The sequence below is a fragment of the Onychomys torridus genome, chromosome 10 (genome assembly GCF_903995425.1).
Source record: "Onychomys torridus chromosome 10, mOncTor1.1, whole genome shotgun sequence".
NCBI lineage: Eukaryota > Metazoa > Chordata > Mammalia > Rodentia > Cricetidae > Onychomys > Onychomys torridus.
Genome location: NC_050452.1, coordinates 37,305,411 through 37,320,564, shown reverse-complemented (window position 1 = coordinate 37,320,564; position 15,154 = coordinate 37,305,411). Strand labels below are relative to the sequence as shown.

General features: G+C 42.0%; 1 protein-coding gene across 12 annotated transcripts in view; it reads right to left on the bottom strand.

Annotated features, from left to right (window-relative positions):
* The window catches only part of Fryl (FRY like transcription coactivator), a 242,924-nt gene that overhangs the window by 85,813 nt on the left and 141,957 nt on the right, over nucleotides 1-15,154 (bottom strand). For all 12 annotated transcript variants that reach the window (XM_036201449.1, XM_036201445.1, XM_036201447.1 and 9 more), the window contains 8 exons: nucleotides 14,828-14,907; nucleotides 14,026-14,106; nucleotides 11,501-11,669; nucleotides 11,185-11,277; nucleotides 9,186-9,284; nucleotides 7,850-7,951; nucleotides 2,240-2,343; nucleotides 1,861-1,969 (listed from right to left, as the gene is read on the bottom strand). In XM_036201449.1, coding sequence (XP_036057342.1) covers nucleotides 1,861-1,969; nucleotides 2,240-2,343; nucleotides 7,850-7,951; nucleotides 9,186-9,284; nucleotides 11,185-11,277; nucleotides 11,501-11,669; nucleotides 14,026-14,106; nucleotides 14,828-14,907 — 837 coding nt within the window. The remainder of the gene's footprint in view (nucleotides 1-1,860; nucleotides 1,970-2,239; nucleotides 2,344-7,849; nucleotides 7,952-9,185; nucleotides 9,285-11,184; nucleotides 11,278-11,500; nucleotides 11,670-14,025; nucleotides 14,107-14,827; nucleotides 14,908-15,154) is intronic.

The following is a 15,154-nucleotide window of genomic DNA, read 5'->3' as shown; positions in this document are numbered from 1 at the left end:
ACGTGCATTCCCTTTAGTTAAATGCCCCCCCCCCATTGTAATAAAATAATTTGATGGAGCTGGAGAGATGGCTCAGTGGTTAAGAGCATGGGCTGCTCTTCCAGAGGTCCCAAGTTCAATTCCCAGCAACTACATGGTGGCTCCCAACCATCTGCAATGGGAATGTAGGCATACATGCAAACAGAGCACTCATATACATAAATAAAAAAAAATCTTAAAAAGATTTGATTAAGGATCAACCAAACTGGCTTCATTCACAAGATGAGCATTTCCCTGAGTTGGGAGGGAACACGGACTTATTTCATAAGACTGATGTTCCAAAGGGAGACATGACTGAGACCTTGGCCTGGCTCACACAAAATCCATTTAATATCCTGCTAATAAACTTCCTATTCTGCAGAGGCTAGGAAGCTGAAGTTACATTTCCCAGGAACTCTCCAAGGGACATAAGCCTTATGAAGTAGCAGACACAGGAGAAAGGGGGTGGAGAGGAGGAGGTTGCCACCTCTCACACGAGGGAGAAAGGCCTCCATTTGAGCTGCAGAGCCACAGCAGAAAGAGTATGGTCCTCAAGCATCCTCAGAGAGGCGGTTCCTATCTCACAGCTCTTCAGTTCTGATCGAAGTGGCTGCTCCCTTACAACCTGACACTCTCCCCGGCCCAGATGAGAATTGACTTGTTCCATCCTGCAAGTGATTTGGTGAGCTCTCTCTAGTCTTCAAGAGATCCTTTTGATTTGCCTATAGCAGTTTCTAGCCTATGTGCTTACAAATCTAGACTGTGAGCTCTGGGGACGGCTGAGTGGGCTTTCTGCACAACTCGAGCCCTTGAGCTCAGATCCTCAGCACCCACATAAAAAACTGCTATGTGGTTTGCTTGTTCCTATAATCCCAATGCTCTAGGGCAGACAGGAAGGTCCCATGGGCTCACTGGCAAACCAGTTTAGACAATCAGGTAGTTTCGGGTTCAATGGAGACTCTGCCTCAAAAGGTAAGTGGTGAAAGCCAGGTAAGTGAATGTGCTGTAACGGTCAGCTTTATGTCACCTTGACACGAGCCAGAGACATTTTAGAAGAGGAAATCTTTGTTGAGAAAATGCCCCCATCAGGTTAGTCTGTGGGCAAGCCTGGGGTGCATTTTCTTGACTGATGTGGGAGCACCCAACTCACTATGAGTGGTACCACCTCTGGGCAGGTATCCCCGGGTGCTGTAAGAAAGCTGGCTGGACAAATGAGTAAGCAATCCTTGTCTTCTCCAGCAGTTCATGCCTCCAGGTTGCTACCTTGAGTTCCTGCTCTGACTTCCATTGACAATGGACTAGGACCTGAGAATTCTAACTTGAAATAAACTCTTTCTTCTCCACGCTGATTTTGGTCAGTGGTGTTTTAATCACCATGGCATGCCATATTACACACACACACACACACACACACACACACACACACACACACACACACTAAAGTTTCAACAAAAGTGGAGAGCAATACAAGACGCTTGGCGTCGATCTCTGGTTTTCATGCACACATGAGGGCACATGCACGTACACACAAACACACACACAAACCAAGATTACTGGGGCACTTTTATTAGAACTATCACATACTTTCTCAACCTTCCCTCAATTAAAAGTATGTCCACCTATGTGGCTCCTTCCATCCTCTGTCACATGCACAATCATCATCAGCGGACGCTGTATTTTTTTTTAAAAAAACCTTCTAATCATACTAACTTTTCACTCTTGAACAATATTAATATTTTTGAAAACATGCCTCAAAATGCATATGAAAATAAAAAGCTCCATTTATTAAAATGGTTGCCCCTGCCAGTCTGTCCAAAAGGGCCAGTGAGGTGAAGCACCCACCTGTGCAATGAACTGGATGATCTTCACAAATATGTTGAGAGGGGTGTCACGGGGTACCACGCTGCGGGAGCCTTTTGGGAAAAGTGCGGACACGATGCTCATCAGGCGACTGTTGGCCGAAAAGACAACTTAATGACCCAGAGATCGTAAAAACGCAGCCACACTCGTGAAGAGTTCCTCCTGCTCCTTATGTCAAGGCAATTCAGATTCCTCTCCACAGTGCTTTGGTAAAATTCCATTGGTGTGATGGTAACTTATTTCTTTGAGAACTGAGGGTAGAGCTCGGAGCCCCACACACGCTAAGCACATGCTTGTCTCTTAGCCATACTCTACCCTGCCAAAGCTTTATTTAAAATGCACTTTAAGACACAGCACTCACCTCTGAGTTACAGTATTGCTCTCACATTTTATTCTAATTACATAAACCCACAACAGTCTATACAAGGACTCCAGCGCGACTCGAGACATTTTAGGGTCTTTATTCTGTTGAAAAACAAAAGAAAACAAGAATAAACTTATTAAAAACATTGGCAAACATTTAGGAGCACACACATTCTCTGACAGTGACTCAAAACCCCCACCCTCCCTGCTCTGTCCAGCCTAAGAAGTTTAAATAGGTAAATCTGTATTTAGTTGTGCGATGTATAGACAGCTCAAAGGTAACCATCAATAAAGTGCCCAAAACCTTCATTATGCCCTAAAATAAGATGAAATATTAGAATCCTATCAACATTTCTAACAATTTCAAAATGACAGACATATCATGGAACTACTTGATTAAATGGTTCATACCACAATACTGACAAAACCCAAGGACCGCCCATCTTTAATTCATTTGGATCCCACATGGGCAGATCAAGTTGGAAACACCAAATAGTATTAGTCAGCTGAATTTGTGAAATGATACCAAATATTAGTGAGCACATTTTGGGGAGCCTGATTCTGACCCCAAGCCCTGGATGTTCTTTCATTACGTCTTCTGTGCTGTGATGTCCTCATCTTTAACTGGAGGTAAGACAGGATCTACCTCACAGGTCAAGGAGATCGCAGCCTACAGAGCACTGGGAAGAGTGTCTGCCGCACATGAAGTGTTCACGCAGCATTAGGCGAACTAGTCCTAATTTTTATGTAGAATCAGAACGTTGTTTAAATTACCTTCTGATGTACAACGAGAAAATAAATTTTCTCTTCACTCTAGCTGTTGCAGTGACCACAGCCATATAATGAGATATTGTAAGTTTTGAAAATATAGAAGGAAACACTTAGATATCTGTTGATTGACAACTAAAAAAAAAAATCTGTATGTTTAAATATTTGTTCTAGAGTATATCTATATTGTTAAGCAGTTACATACGTACTCTTTAAGACAGAGTCTCACTATATAGCCCTGCCTGGCTGGCCTCACACTAGCCATGGAGACCAGGCTGACCTTAAACTCACAGAGATCTACTTGTCTCTGTCTCCCAAGTGCTGGGATAAAAGGTGTGTGATACCATGTCCAGCAAGAATTCTTAAACATACTTTGTTTACTTCAGCAGTTCTGTTCTGTTCTAAGGTTTAGAGTAACAGACATCTTCTACAAATAATTAAAAGCAATGCCAAAAAGACAGAGGATGTTTTGTAATGGACTTATCCACTAGAGATCAGATGAGGTTTTGCATATATCTACATAAAAATCTGACAGACTCCTGGAAAAATGCAAATACTCTCAATAACAATCCCTTGCTCCATGGCAGGATCCATTGTAACCCCAAACTTCAAATACTTCCCCTGGGGCAGCAGCTTTCTGTTTGCTACTTAAGTAACCAAAGTCACAAGCAATTCATGAATACTACTAAGCTAATAAACAAATTTTTGTAATTACATCTTCAATAAAATGCAACTTTCCTTTCTACCCTTTAAATCTATCATTTCACAATATGCTGTCAGCAAGAAATTAAGAAGAGAGAGGAAGAGAGACAGCAGAGAGGACAATTCAGTCTGAAAACCCTCTGAAGGGCTTCACGGTGATGGCTCTGTAACAGCGCACGTCTGTGGAAACCCACAGAATGTAGAGCACTATATAAATCACAACAGTAAATCATGATGCTGGGAGCGGAGGAGAGAAAGGAGATAGAAAGGAATTAACTCATTAATTTTGCTGTATTACGCTGGAATAATAAAAATATCCTAAATTGATTTAGGCCTTAAGTGAAGATGTTTAATTCTCTAGGAAAAATTCTTACAAGTCAGATTATTCACACCATTACATAAGTCTCAGGACTTTAATATGCTACATAGTTTTGGCACATCAGTCAACTATGATCTTTACAGCAACCACTTTAACATGTGTATTCCTTTTCCTTCTAACGTGAACTTTAAAAGAAATTGCTTTGTTAGAAAACCTAAACCAAGAGGGTAGTAGTTTAAAAGCCCATCCACCAAAACCATATGGAAAACCCAAGCTATTATCTCCTTAATTTCGCTGGCATACATAATTTTTTTAAACATATTTATTTAGAACAGTTGGGTAATGTAAACTAAACATGGTCGTAAAACCTGTAACCTGAGTCAGGTCTCCACCGTCATCCCCATCTCTACAACCCATCTTCTTGAGGGGCTGCAGTAACAGCCGATCTTCGGGAGGGGGCGCCCCTCTGCGGGCTGCTCTTCCACGCACAGTCAAAGCAGGCTGGGGTGCACATACTGGAGACATGCAATGCAACGAGGGGCCAAGGAACAGAACCAATGCTGCTCGTAAAGGAAATAAAGCGATACTTTCCTTGGTGACGTCACCACCACTCACCTGCAGGGTTTCTATTTGTTTTCTGATACTGTTGTTAGATGGCATCTAAATAAAGCAACGTGGGACAGCAAACACAAACATGAGATGCCGCACATGCATGTTAGATGAACATAAGCACAAAACAACGACAGCTCCTCACCAAGGTCTCTATTTAGAAGAAATCTGACCTTTTTACAGGCAGTGGCCAGAAATGCTAAGAAAAAAAACAAGAAAACCATCCCAAACTGTGGGGATCCTGGAGCATGCCTATTACACTCAAGCTGGGAGAAAAACTAAAACGACTCATTACCTAATTTTTCTCCCAACGGCCAACTGGTTAAGTTCAAATGAAAGAAACTACATATAGATTATTAGGGGCAAATCCCTGTGATTTTTTTTTTTTTTAAATTTGGTCCCCTCTCTATCCTTTTGTCTCTTAGAAATTCTTCAGAAACTTTAAAATTGGTATTCGTAAACCAACTGAACCTAAACTGATTAAAAATAAAGGAATGGAAATTTACTATGTTAAGAGACAAAAATTTTAAGATTAACTGTTCACTGGGAATAAAGTGCCATCTTTCACACATGATGAGTATATGGCGATGGAGCCCATTTCTTGTGACCACCAAATTAAAAACTGGGCATGCTAACTTGAAAAGGCTCTTTGCCTGTGTCTCTGTGCAGGAGACGACTGTTTGCCTGTCGAGGGGGCGTGTGTGTGAGCATGAATGTGTGCACAGGCTTGCGGCTGACTTCCAGCGTCTTCTTCCATCACTTTCTGTATTATCTGACAGGTAGGGTCTCTTGATGGAAGCTGCTGTTTTGGTCTAGTCTAGGTGGCTAGTCTGCCTTGGTGATCAATCCCCTGTCTCTACCTTCCAAGTGTTGAAGATGGAAGCTGCAATGCCCACTTGACATCTCTATTGGTTCTGAGAATCCTAACTCAGGGTTCTCCTGCCGCAACACTTTGGCCTGGGCTGTCTCCTCAGCCTGGCACAGTAATTCCTTCTTTGTAAAGTTGTATAATAGCTCTAACTGCCTGGAAAATTCACTATACTTATGACTCTGGAGCATAATGTCTCTTAATATACCAGAACTGCAGCCAAAGTGCTTCCTTAAAATCCTTAGTATTCCTTTTAGCACAGTCTAGGATAACATGGCAGACCTGAAGGAGCAAGCCTTCTGAAGCTTTGCAGGGATGTAAACCATCTCTGTCACTACTGGCTACTTACGTACAGGCCACTTATCCTCTTTCTGCCTCAGCAACAGTGAAAGTGACAAGATGCAATCTACCTAGCATCCAGGAAATATTAGAAAAATGAACCCCAAGGAGTGGTGGCAATTAAATGAAAAAATTTTAGGTGGAATTTTTTTTTTAAATCAAGAGATTACTTGAATCACATAATTGATTAGAAAAGGCCTTTGATTTAATTTTCCAGTAAATACTAGGAATAAAATATAACTTATTACGGCACATAATTAGCATGACATTTCTTAGAATGTTTAAAACTCCTCCCACAGCTAAGCACAGCAGCCACATTATCGGAAGCTTAATGAGCAGGGGCCAAGTCACACAATTTCTGCTGAATAGAGCCTTAATGTAAGTTAAGGGTTAATGGCCAAGCCAACTGTAATCCAAAGTTCATGCTATGCTAAGTGGCTCTTATCGCCTTTAGTCCGGCAGATTGATGCAGCCATTCACGTAAATGGACAACATGCCAGAAGTATTAAATAGGAGGTAAGGGTTCCAAGAAAACAGCATTTTAAATGAAAGCCTCAAGACAAAAAAAAAAAAAAAAGAAAAGAATGGGGGGGCGGGTTAAGGTGCTGTGACAGTATTGTAAGTATGTTAGGTGGAAACGAAAATATAAAGGAACTTCACAAAGCAACAGGAAGGTATGAACTGTCATGGAACAGAGCACTCTCCCAGAAACCTTAAATGCACATCTTATAAACCTTTCAGATGAAATAAAACCTACTCAGAAAATGGCACATTCCCCGTTAGTGCCTACATCCATGTGAATGATCAAGATAAGGACAGAATCATTACCATGTAAATAACTGACAGTGTTCCTTCCTGCTTGAGAGACATAGAGACTTTGATCAACTTGATCTAATCTTGGAGAGTTTGATAAACAAAGAGGGAATCTCAATTCTTGTCTAAGAATATAAATGAATGTATGTGTAAGAGGAAAAGCATCACGAATTTTTTCTTAAGACTTACATCTTTCATATACCCTACTATGAAGTCAAAACAGTTTTTAAGATAATATATAAAATCATGAAAAAGATACTAGAGATTTTCTCCAGTGGATCATTCTTGAAGGGTGAAGGAGTTCTGTTGTTCACATGGCCCGAGACCCTCATTTAACCAATCTGTGCCTTGGTTTTACTATTGTTCAAAACACTGGGTTTTCAGTACCCAGTGAAACTCAAACTAAGGACAGGAAGTCAACTATCATGTTGACTACACCTCTCTGACTTGTCAGCAAATGTTTGAAGAGACTCATCTAACTCTGTAGTCACATGCCACGGAGAAGAAGCATAGTCACCCCTTTACTGTTAGATACTAATTGTGTTCCTAGCCAAAGAGGAAATGAAGATCAGGCTAGCAGAGCATCCTGGGAAGAAGAGCTCTCTCTACGGACTCTCACAGCTGTGTTGTCTACACTAAGAAAGAGTAAGTGTGAATATGCCAGACGGTGTTAGTAACAAGTACCCCCTCCATTCAAGTCACAACCGTTTCAGGAGCTTACATGCTGGGGATCTGGTACCCTGTGTTCAGATCTGGCTGTGCTCACTTACTGTCAAGGGGCTTTTAGTGACAGTTTACTATCAAAAGTGTTTGCATGATACTCAGGCTTGAGCCACCATTACTGAACTTTCTTAAAACAAAAGACAAGGTAAGTATGTGGAGGGTTTTGTGAGATTAAATAATAGTTCATTCATAATTCTTGATAATTGTATTTGTACGTAAATATCATTATATCTAAGATGATTTAATGATCCTTGAGAATACACAATTCTGCATTAATACAAATGAATCAAGCAAAGGGTTTATTAATTTCTATACACGATCTCCCACAGAAGTACAGTCCACAAAAGACTATCACGAATCTATAATTCAAATGCACCAAGGGTAATGGAATTTACTGTTCAGAGGATACACAGAGATGGACACAACACAGGCAGTGTCCACAGGGCAGAGGTGCAACAGGGTCTTACCTTTAAATGTGACAAACAGTTTTGTAGGAAAATATGCCAGTTATTTAAAAAAAACTGTTTCTGACTGACACACAGAAGACAGGTAATTAGTGGGTACAAAGCCTGTGAGAGACAGGGAAGAGAGAATTAACATCTTCACAGCAGGCTGTGGGACTCATGAATGACGGCTTCATTTATGCTCTTAAAGAAAAAAAAAAATTAAAGACCTATGCAGCTTACCCATTTTCAATACAAAACGTCATTGCATACATGAACAAGGAATGAGAAATGTCCCATTTCATGAAACCAATTCCTTAAACCAGCATCTCCCAAGTTAGGCCAAATTCTTTCTTGTCCCTGGACCATCCTATCCCTTCCCGACTACTGTGCTCTGAAGAGACCAAGGGTCAAACTGGCCTTGGAGTTTCAGCTGACTCTGGCTGAGCACAGGACTACAGTGGCTTATTTTCCCAACAAGGAAAGTGAGAGGCGATAATCACCAATGTCCTACTGAGACGTGAGGCTTAAAGAATGCCAAAGAATGCCAAAGAATGCCAAGCATTTGGGACAATGTCTGGCACAGGTAATAGTTGAGATTACTTCATCTCTAAGGTAGACAGTCAATATTTGACCGATTCTCCACACTTTTCCCTAACTGCAAAAGTGTAATGTGAAGTGTCTGGGTTTACTGGGGGGAAAAATGCCATCAGCTTCTGAATGGAAGTGATGAAATTACACAGTGAGTGGTTCTTAAAACACGATGCTTTCGAACACAAGTTTATGGTATAAAATAAAAGGATTTATGGTTTAATATAAAACCATAGTCAACATATGCCATAATATAAAATTTAAAACACCTGGCGAGATAGGTAAACACTGAGCAGGAAGTCTGAAGAACCCATTAAACACAGAGGCAGTAAAGTAAGAGTACGCCATCTGGTAGGCAGTACCCCAGGTACAGCCTGGCCGAGGGAATCTTGTACTGTTACTCAATAAACTCTTCCTCTCTCTCCCCTCGCCCTCCCTGTCTTTCTCACAGGGTCTCTTTATTTAGCCCTGGCTGTCCTGAAACTCACTCTGTAGGCCAGGCTGGCCTCAAACTCACAGAGATCCTCCTGCCTTGGCCTCCCGAGTGCTGGGATTAAAGGTGTGCGCTGCTATATGCCCCACAACTTCTTTTTTCCCTTTAATAATAAAAAGTAGAAAATCTAAAATGGCACAGGAAACAATAAATGTGCAAAGTCTGCCCTGTCCTACGCTCTGGGTATTTTACAATTTCATACTTCTCTTCAATCTCTACAGGAATCATAAATCAATGACTACAAAGCACACGAAGGTTTGAAACACTTCTGGGTACCAGTGAATGCTTCTTCCTGGAGCTCAGTTCGAACGTAGTCTGATATAGCATCTCCACAAAATTTTTCAAACAGGGGACATTGACTTCATTTTTAACAGCCTGGGGAAAGAGTTAAGACAGACAGAAGTGGTTACTCCCCGTAAACTGTACAACTGCAGCATTATGAGGACTTTCTGCATTGACTGAAGAGAGTTAACGATTCACCAGGATTTACATAGACGTCTTATGTACCAAATGTCATGTTAATAAAGGAAACCTGGTTACCAGCCTGCAGGAACGAGAGGACGAGGAAACCAAGCAGACGGGAGGTGAGAACAGAGCAGGTGCACGGGCGACAAGCCATCTGGGCTCCTGGGAGGACTCAGAGGGGCCGTGTGGATGAACTCTGTCAGGAAGTGAGCTCTAAGCTAAACCCAGCTCATTCATTGAACAAACCTCCTACTTAACCATCCCAGCCTTGGCTCCTCCAGCTTTGCCCCTGGGAGATGGGGCAAGTGACAGCATCTTCCCAGCTGTCCCTAAACAGTCTCGGGACACCCATCAGGGGTGTCTGAGATACTTCTTCCCCAGACAGAGCACGTCTTTCTTCCTTACGCCCTCAGTGTGTGCTCGGTCGTCACCAACACGCTCAAGATGGCACTTACATAATCATACTCTATAGAGTTCAACTCTCCTACCCTTAGCCGCTCTTCCCTTCTGGGCACCCACACAAGCTCTTCATGTGCCTGCCATAACATGACACCCTCCATATGCTACATCCAAGTTTATTCTCTGCAGGCCAGAAATAAGCTGGAGAATCATACAGAACCTTTCCTAGCTTGCTGGTGTCTCAATTTTCTACGCACAGTAGAGTCCCTGATGCATAGGAAATGGTATATAATGAAGGAATAAAGACAGGCAAAGAGGAGAGGGGGGTCATTAGAGAGAGAAAGTGTCCCAGGAACAGGCACCACTTTTACATAGGACTGGCAGGGTTATGGCTTGAGGTACATCCCTACAGAATTGTTACGTAGAGGCCCTACCCCACATACTTAAGACAGTGAATGGATTTGGGGGAAAAGTCACTGTAGATAACAGATGACCGCCGACTTGGTTTTTATAAAGATAGACCTGTCTGTTAACAAAGTGAATCAAGTGTTTGGGACTAAACACCAGTATGAAAGATGATCAGGTTGACTGGGATCATCTGCAAACCTTCAATTCATGGCTTTTATCTGTAGCCATTAAAAACAAACAAATAAACAACAACAACAACAATCCTTCCTGACTTAGCAGTAAGCTAACAGAAAAGGCAGTTTTGAATTTTTTTTTTTTTTTTTTTTTGTTTTGTTTTTCAAGACAGGGTTTCTCTGTGTAGCTTTGCGCCTTTCCTGGATCTCGCTCTGTAGACCAGGCTGGCCTCGAACTCATAGAGATCCACCTGGCTCTGCCTCCCAAGTGCTGGGATTAAAGGCGCGTGCCACCACGGCCCGGCCAGAAAAGGCAGTTTTGAAAGCTGTACCAAGCGCTGATATTAATATTCCAATTTCTTAGCTTCCTTTTCAGTGACAACAATCTTCTGGCCATCTTTCCCAAGCATGCTTCAGAAGCAGTGCATGAGCATGTCAGGCAATTCAGGAAAACACACAGGCCGCCAGACAATGCACAAAAGCGAAGGCCAAGGTAGTTTAATGTCAACATGAAATTAAATGCCCTCACGAAAGTTTTAAGTAGAGTGAAATCAGAATAAAATGCAATTTACTTCCATATCCAGCCAAGACAAAGCAGGGCAGATTTGCTTGATCGGTTACAATAACTGGGAAATAATCAAAACCCATGAAATGATGTGCGAAACGATCTCCGCTGATCACCGTAACACATCGACCTCCAGGGATCAGGGAGCCCAGGGGACGAGTGGGGCCCCCATGGGCTCACGGCCTTGCAAGAGCTTTGGGGGAATAAGGGAAGTCTGGTTTTTATATGACGTATGGTGTGAAGACATGCATATGTATATACTTACAGCAGCTACAGGGATAAGAATCTCCACAAATAAGCCGGCGAGCGCATGTTTTATATCCTTATCTTTTACTTCTAAGAAATACTGAGCGCATTCCTTGAAGGGAAAAAGGGATGTTTAGATGGAGGAAGAAGCCGTAATATCACATTTTCACGAACATTTGTTTCTTTTATCACAAAGTTAAGGTCAAGACAGCCCGGAGTGAAAACAGAGACACTCCGGGCCACGGAGAGTTATCTCACGTGGAATGGCATTAAAAGGGCCAAGGACAGCCAGTGTTGGGCTAACTGTGACTACCAGCCCCGAGGATGAGCGTCACCTGCATGAACTGAAACGATGCTTCAAACTCTTCCACAGGATACATCTTCACTCGGAAAAACTTCATCCCCATTATCAAGCTGATGACACTCTGAACCACGTGCGGGCTCTGTTCCTTCTGCCTCAGCTCCTTTAGCTCGGTCACGAACTTCTTCCTTACAGCCTGAAACCTGTAGCACACATGGAGACGTCACTGGGCTAGCATCCGGAAACACTAACTTCCTGTATGGTCTTTAAGGTGAAATCAAAGGACTATATATCCCAAATGACACCTTTCTCTGTCTTCATCAAAAAGACCAGAAAAACACACACAGTAAAATCTGAGTTGTGTTAATGTACTCCAGGTTTATTTTAAAGTCAGGAGTTCCTAAAGGAGAAATCATAGAGGATATTTTCTTGGGTCATTAGCATCATTGTTATTTATTATTATTAACAATGATACCAAATAACATCACATACTTAAGACTGTCTCCAAATTTTAAAGCCTTTTTCTAAGTTTCTTATGACAGATACATGGGGAACAGATTGGTAACTATAAATTAATTCAAAGAGATAACCAATCAATTGCAGGGTATTGATTATACCTGAAAATCGGTGTCTCATGTGCAGAGACACAGAAGAAAGGGTGCTCGTCTCCCTAGGTGAAAGCTTGAGAAATGTGAGCACAACCCTGAATTTAAATCAACAATCGTTGTGACTAGCATTTCTTCACTAGAAGATAGCTAAAGCCAAGCACTCTGGTACGTGGAGGGAATCAGAGGCTGGGACAAGAGGATCTCTGAGAGTCTGAGGCCATTCTGGCCTGCACAGTAAATTCTATAGGTCAGCCTAGCTTACAGCCATGAGACCAGTGTCAAAAACAAAAATCAGCTGGGCGGTGGTGGTGGTGCACGCCTTTAATCCCAGCACTCGGGAGGCAGAGGCAGGCAGATCTCTGTGAGTTCGAGGCCAGCCTAGGCTACAGAGTGAGTTCCAGGAAAGGCGCAAAGCTACACAGAGAAACCCTGTCTCGAAAAAAAAACCCCAAAAAAACCCAAAAACAAAAACCCCGAATCCATAGGAACCCAAGACTGAATTGAAATCACTACAAAGACAGGTTCTAGACAAGATCCAAACACATCACAACCTTTGTCAACCTCTCGTCCCCCTCTTTAGTGGAAATGCCGCCGCCACCCCACCGGATGCTTTGAGCCTCTGGTGTTATGACTCCCTCACATTTCCCCATGCTCCTCACATGCATGAGTGGGGATGCTGCAGTACTGCTCTACAGTGGTGTGGTTCTTTCTCTCACAACTAAATGAGCGAGGTGAGCACCATAACTTCCCCAGCCATTTAGACTCCCTGTCCCTACCACATAGAGTTAACTTGGCCACATAACTTAGCACTCTCCCGCATCTAGCTTGCTATTGTATTAGTTAGAATTTCTGATTGATGGTTCAAAGACTGAGACACATTTTATTTAAAAAAAAAAAACCCATGAATTATGATATAAAGAAAATATCACTTCTTATATCTATGATTTTGTGTCCATTCATCTGAGTTAAGTAACTGATGTTGGCTAAGTGGAAATGAGACATTAAGGTACTATTTTGGGAGGCTTGATCAATTAAAATACTCGAACTATGCTCTAAGTCTTATGCCATGAGCTATCCAAAGGGTATAAAAAAAAGATTAAAATGTACTAAAGAATATACAGTACTGAATGTTAGAACGCAAACTGAGGAACATGGATGACTATTAAGCTTGCCTTCTTAAGAGTTAACAATGGTTGCTATGTGGTGATTTCTGGGCCAAAGACTCTTCCAAATCCATCCAGATAAAGGCAAGCTGATACTAGTCTCCTAACACATTTCCCGGTAGCAACAAAAGCAAACCCAAATGCTTCCAGTTTCTGGAGCAACCCCAGGCCCTAAAGACATGTCACAGTCCATAGGAGACATCTCAGGAAAGCTCCTAAGCACTGGAGTAATCCGCCATCTTTTATCTTGCCTTACTTGGTATCTTTCCTAGCTCCTGAAAACTATTTCATATTAAAACAAGATGACTAGAACTCACTTCAGTGCAGGCTAAGGAATAAAAGCACTCAACTGGAAACAATAAAATTAATTAGCTCTGCCCGCATCTCTAAATGAACAGTTTTTAAAGACATTTCTCACAGAATTCTTAAAAATTGGGGTTGAAACAATGTCCTGACTCTTCTGATTTGATTCAGATGAACACGAAAAACAGAGCTAAATGAATGCGAGCTGTGTAGTTGAGGAATGGGCATGGCTCAAGGGTCTCTACACAGTTGAGGAATGGCATTACCTTAGGGGTCTCTACGTAGTTGAGGAATGGCATTGTTTAGGGGTTTCTACACAGTTGAGAAATGGGGTCTCTACACAGTTGAGAAATAGGCATTGCTCAGGGGGTCTCTATGTAGCTCAGGAATGGGCGTTGCTCAGGGGTCTCTATGGAGCACAGTAAGCAAGGTTGGAACAAATCACTCTAGAAAGCACAGCATGGACAATGATTTCTGAAGCTTACTTTGACTGGGCAAGAACGCCAATCACCTCTGCGTACAAATCTGCAATGATATGAACGTTCCCAGTATTGGTTCCTGAGTATCTAAAACGACAACAGAACAAACAGTGTTTTATTAAATGTTTTCTCTCGATACACTTAAAATCCCTTATCAGCAAGCCAGCTGTGGTGGCTCACGCTAAGATTCCCAGGACCTGGGAAGCAGAGGCAGGAGGATGACAAGCATTATAAAGCTGACATGCGCAACATAGTGAGTTCCAGGCCTGGGCTACAGAGTGAAAACCTGTCACCAAAGCAAAGTAAAAAACAAAAACAAAACCAGAAAGGAAAAGAAGAAAAATAAAACAATCATAAAACTTCTTATCATTTTGTAACCTCTTCAACTGAACACTTACTTATAGGATAAAAACCACACGAACTTTCTTCTTCTGTATACATTTTAATTTGCCATGAAATTTAGCCTTCTGATTCTTATAAATCCAATCCACAGGGCTCCGACCTATTTTTACAAACTTTTTGCTATAGTCGGGAAGGCTGAAAATAATGAGGAGATAACTGCTTTGAACTCATTATAGGAGTTGAACTTGAGATCCAGGCATGGTATGTATAATGCATGCTTGTCAATCCAGCATCGGGGAGGCCAAGCCAAAAGGATCAAGAGTTCAAGGCCACTCTAGGCTTACACGGTAACCTCCAGACAGCCAAGACCAGGAGTGATGAGGAGAGATTTCAAACCTGACTTAAACAGCCCGAAGAATCTGGACTGCAGGAAAAAAGCAACAACCTGAAGTTAGTTAACACTCACCCTTCCTTGTGCTTAAAGTGCTTAAAGGCTAGGTTCAGAACCTCGTGAACCAAGGGGTCGGGCACAGGGTGAACGGGAATCTGGAGTTGAAAGAAAAGCATCATGTCAGGAAGATGTCAGTAATGTTGTAGACTTGTATGAATTGTCTCACCATTTCAATACTGTCAATAATCTGTTCCTAAGGCAATACTCATCATTTAAGTAATAAAGACGGAAAATGCACAAGCTACTATTTTACACCCGGCAGGGAAACATGAAGTCTGAGAATAGCAAGTTGGAAAAATCACGTAAGTAAGCGAGGCTTCCTCTACACTGGTGGGGTGCGTG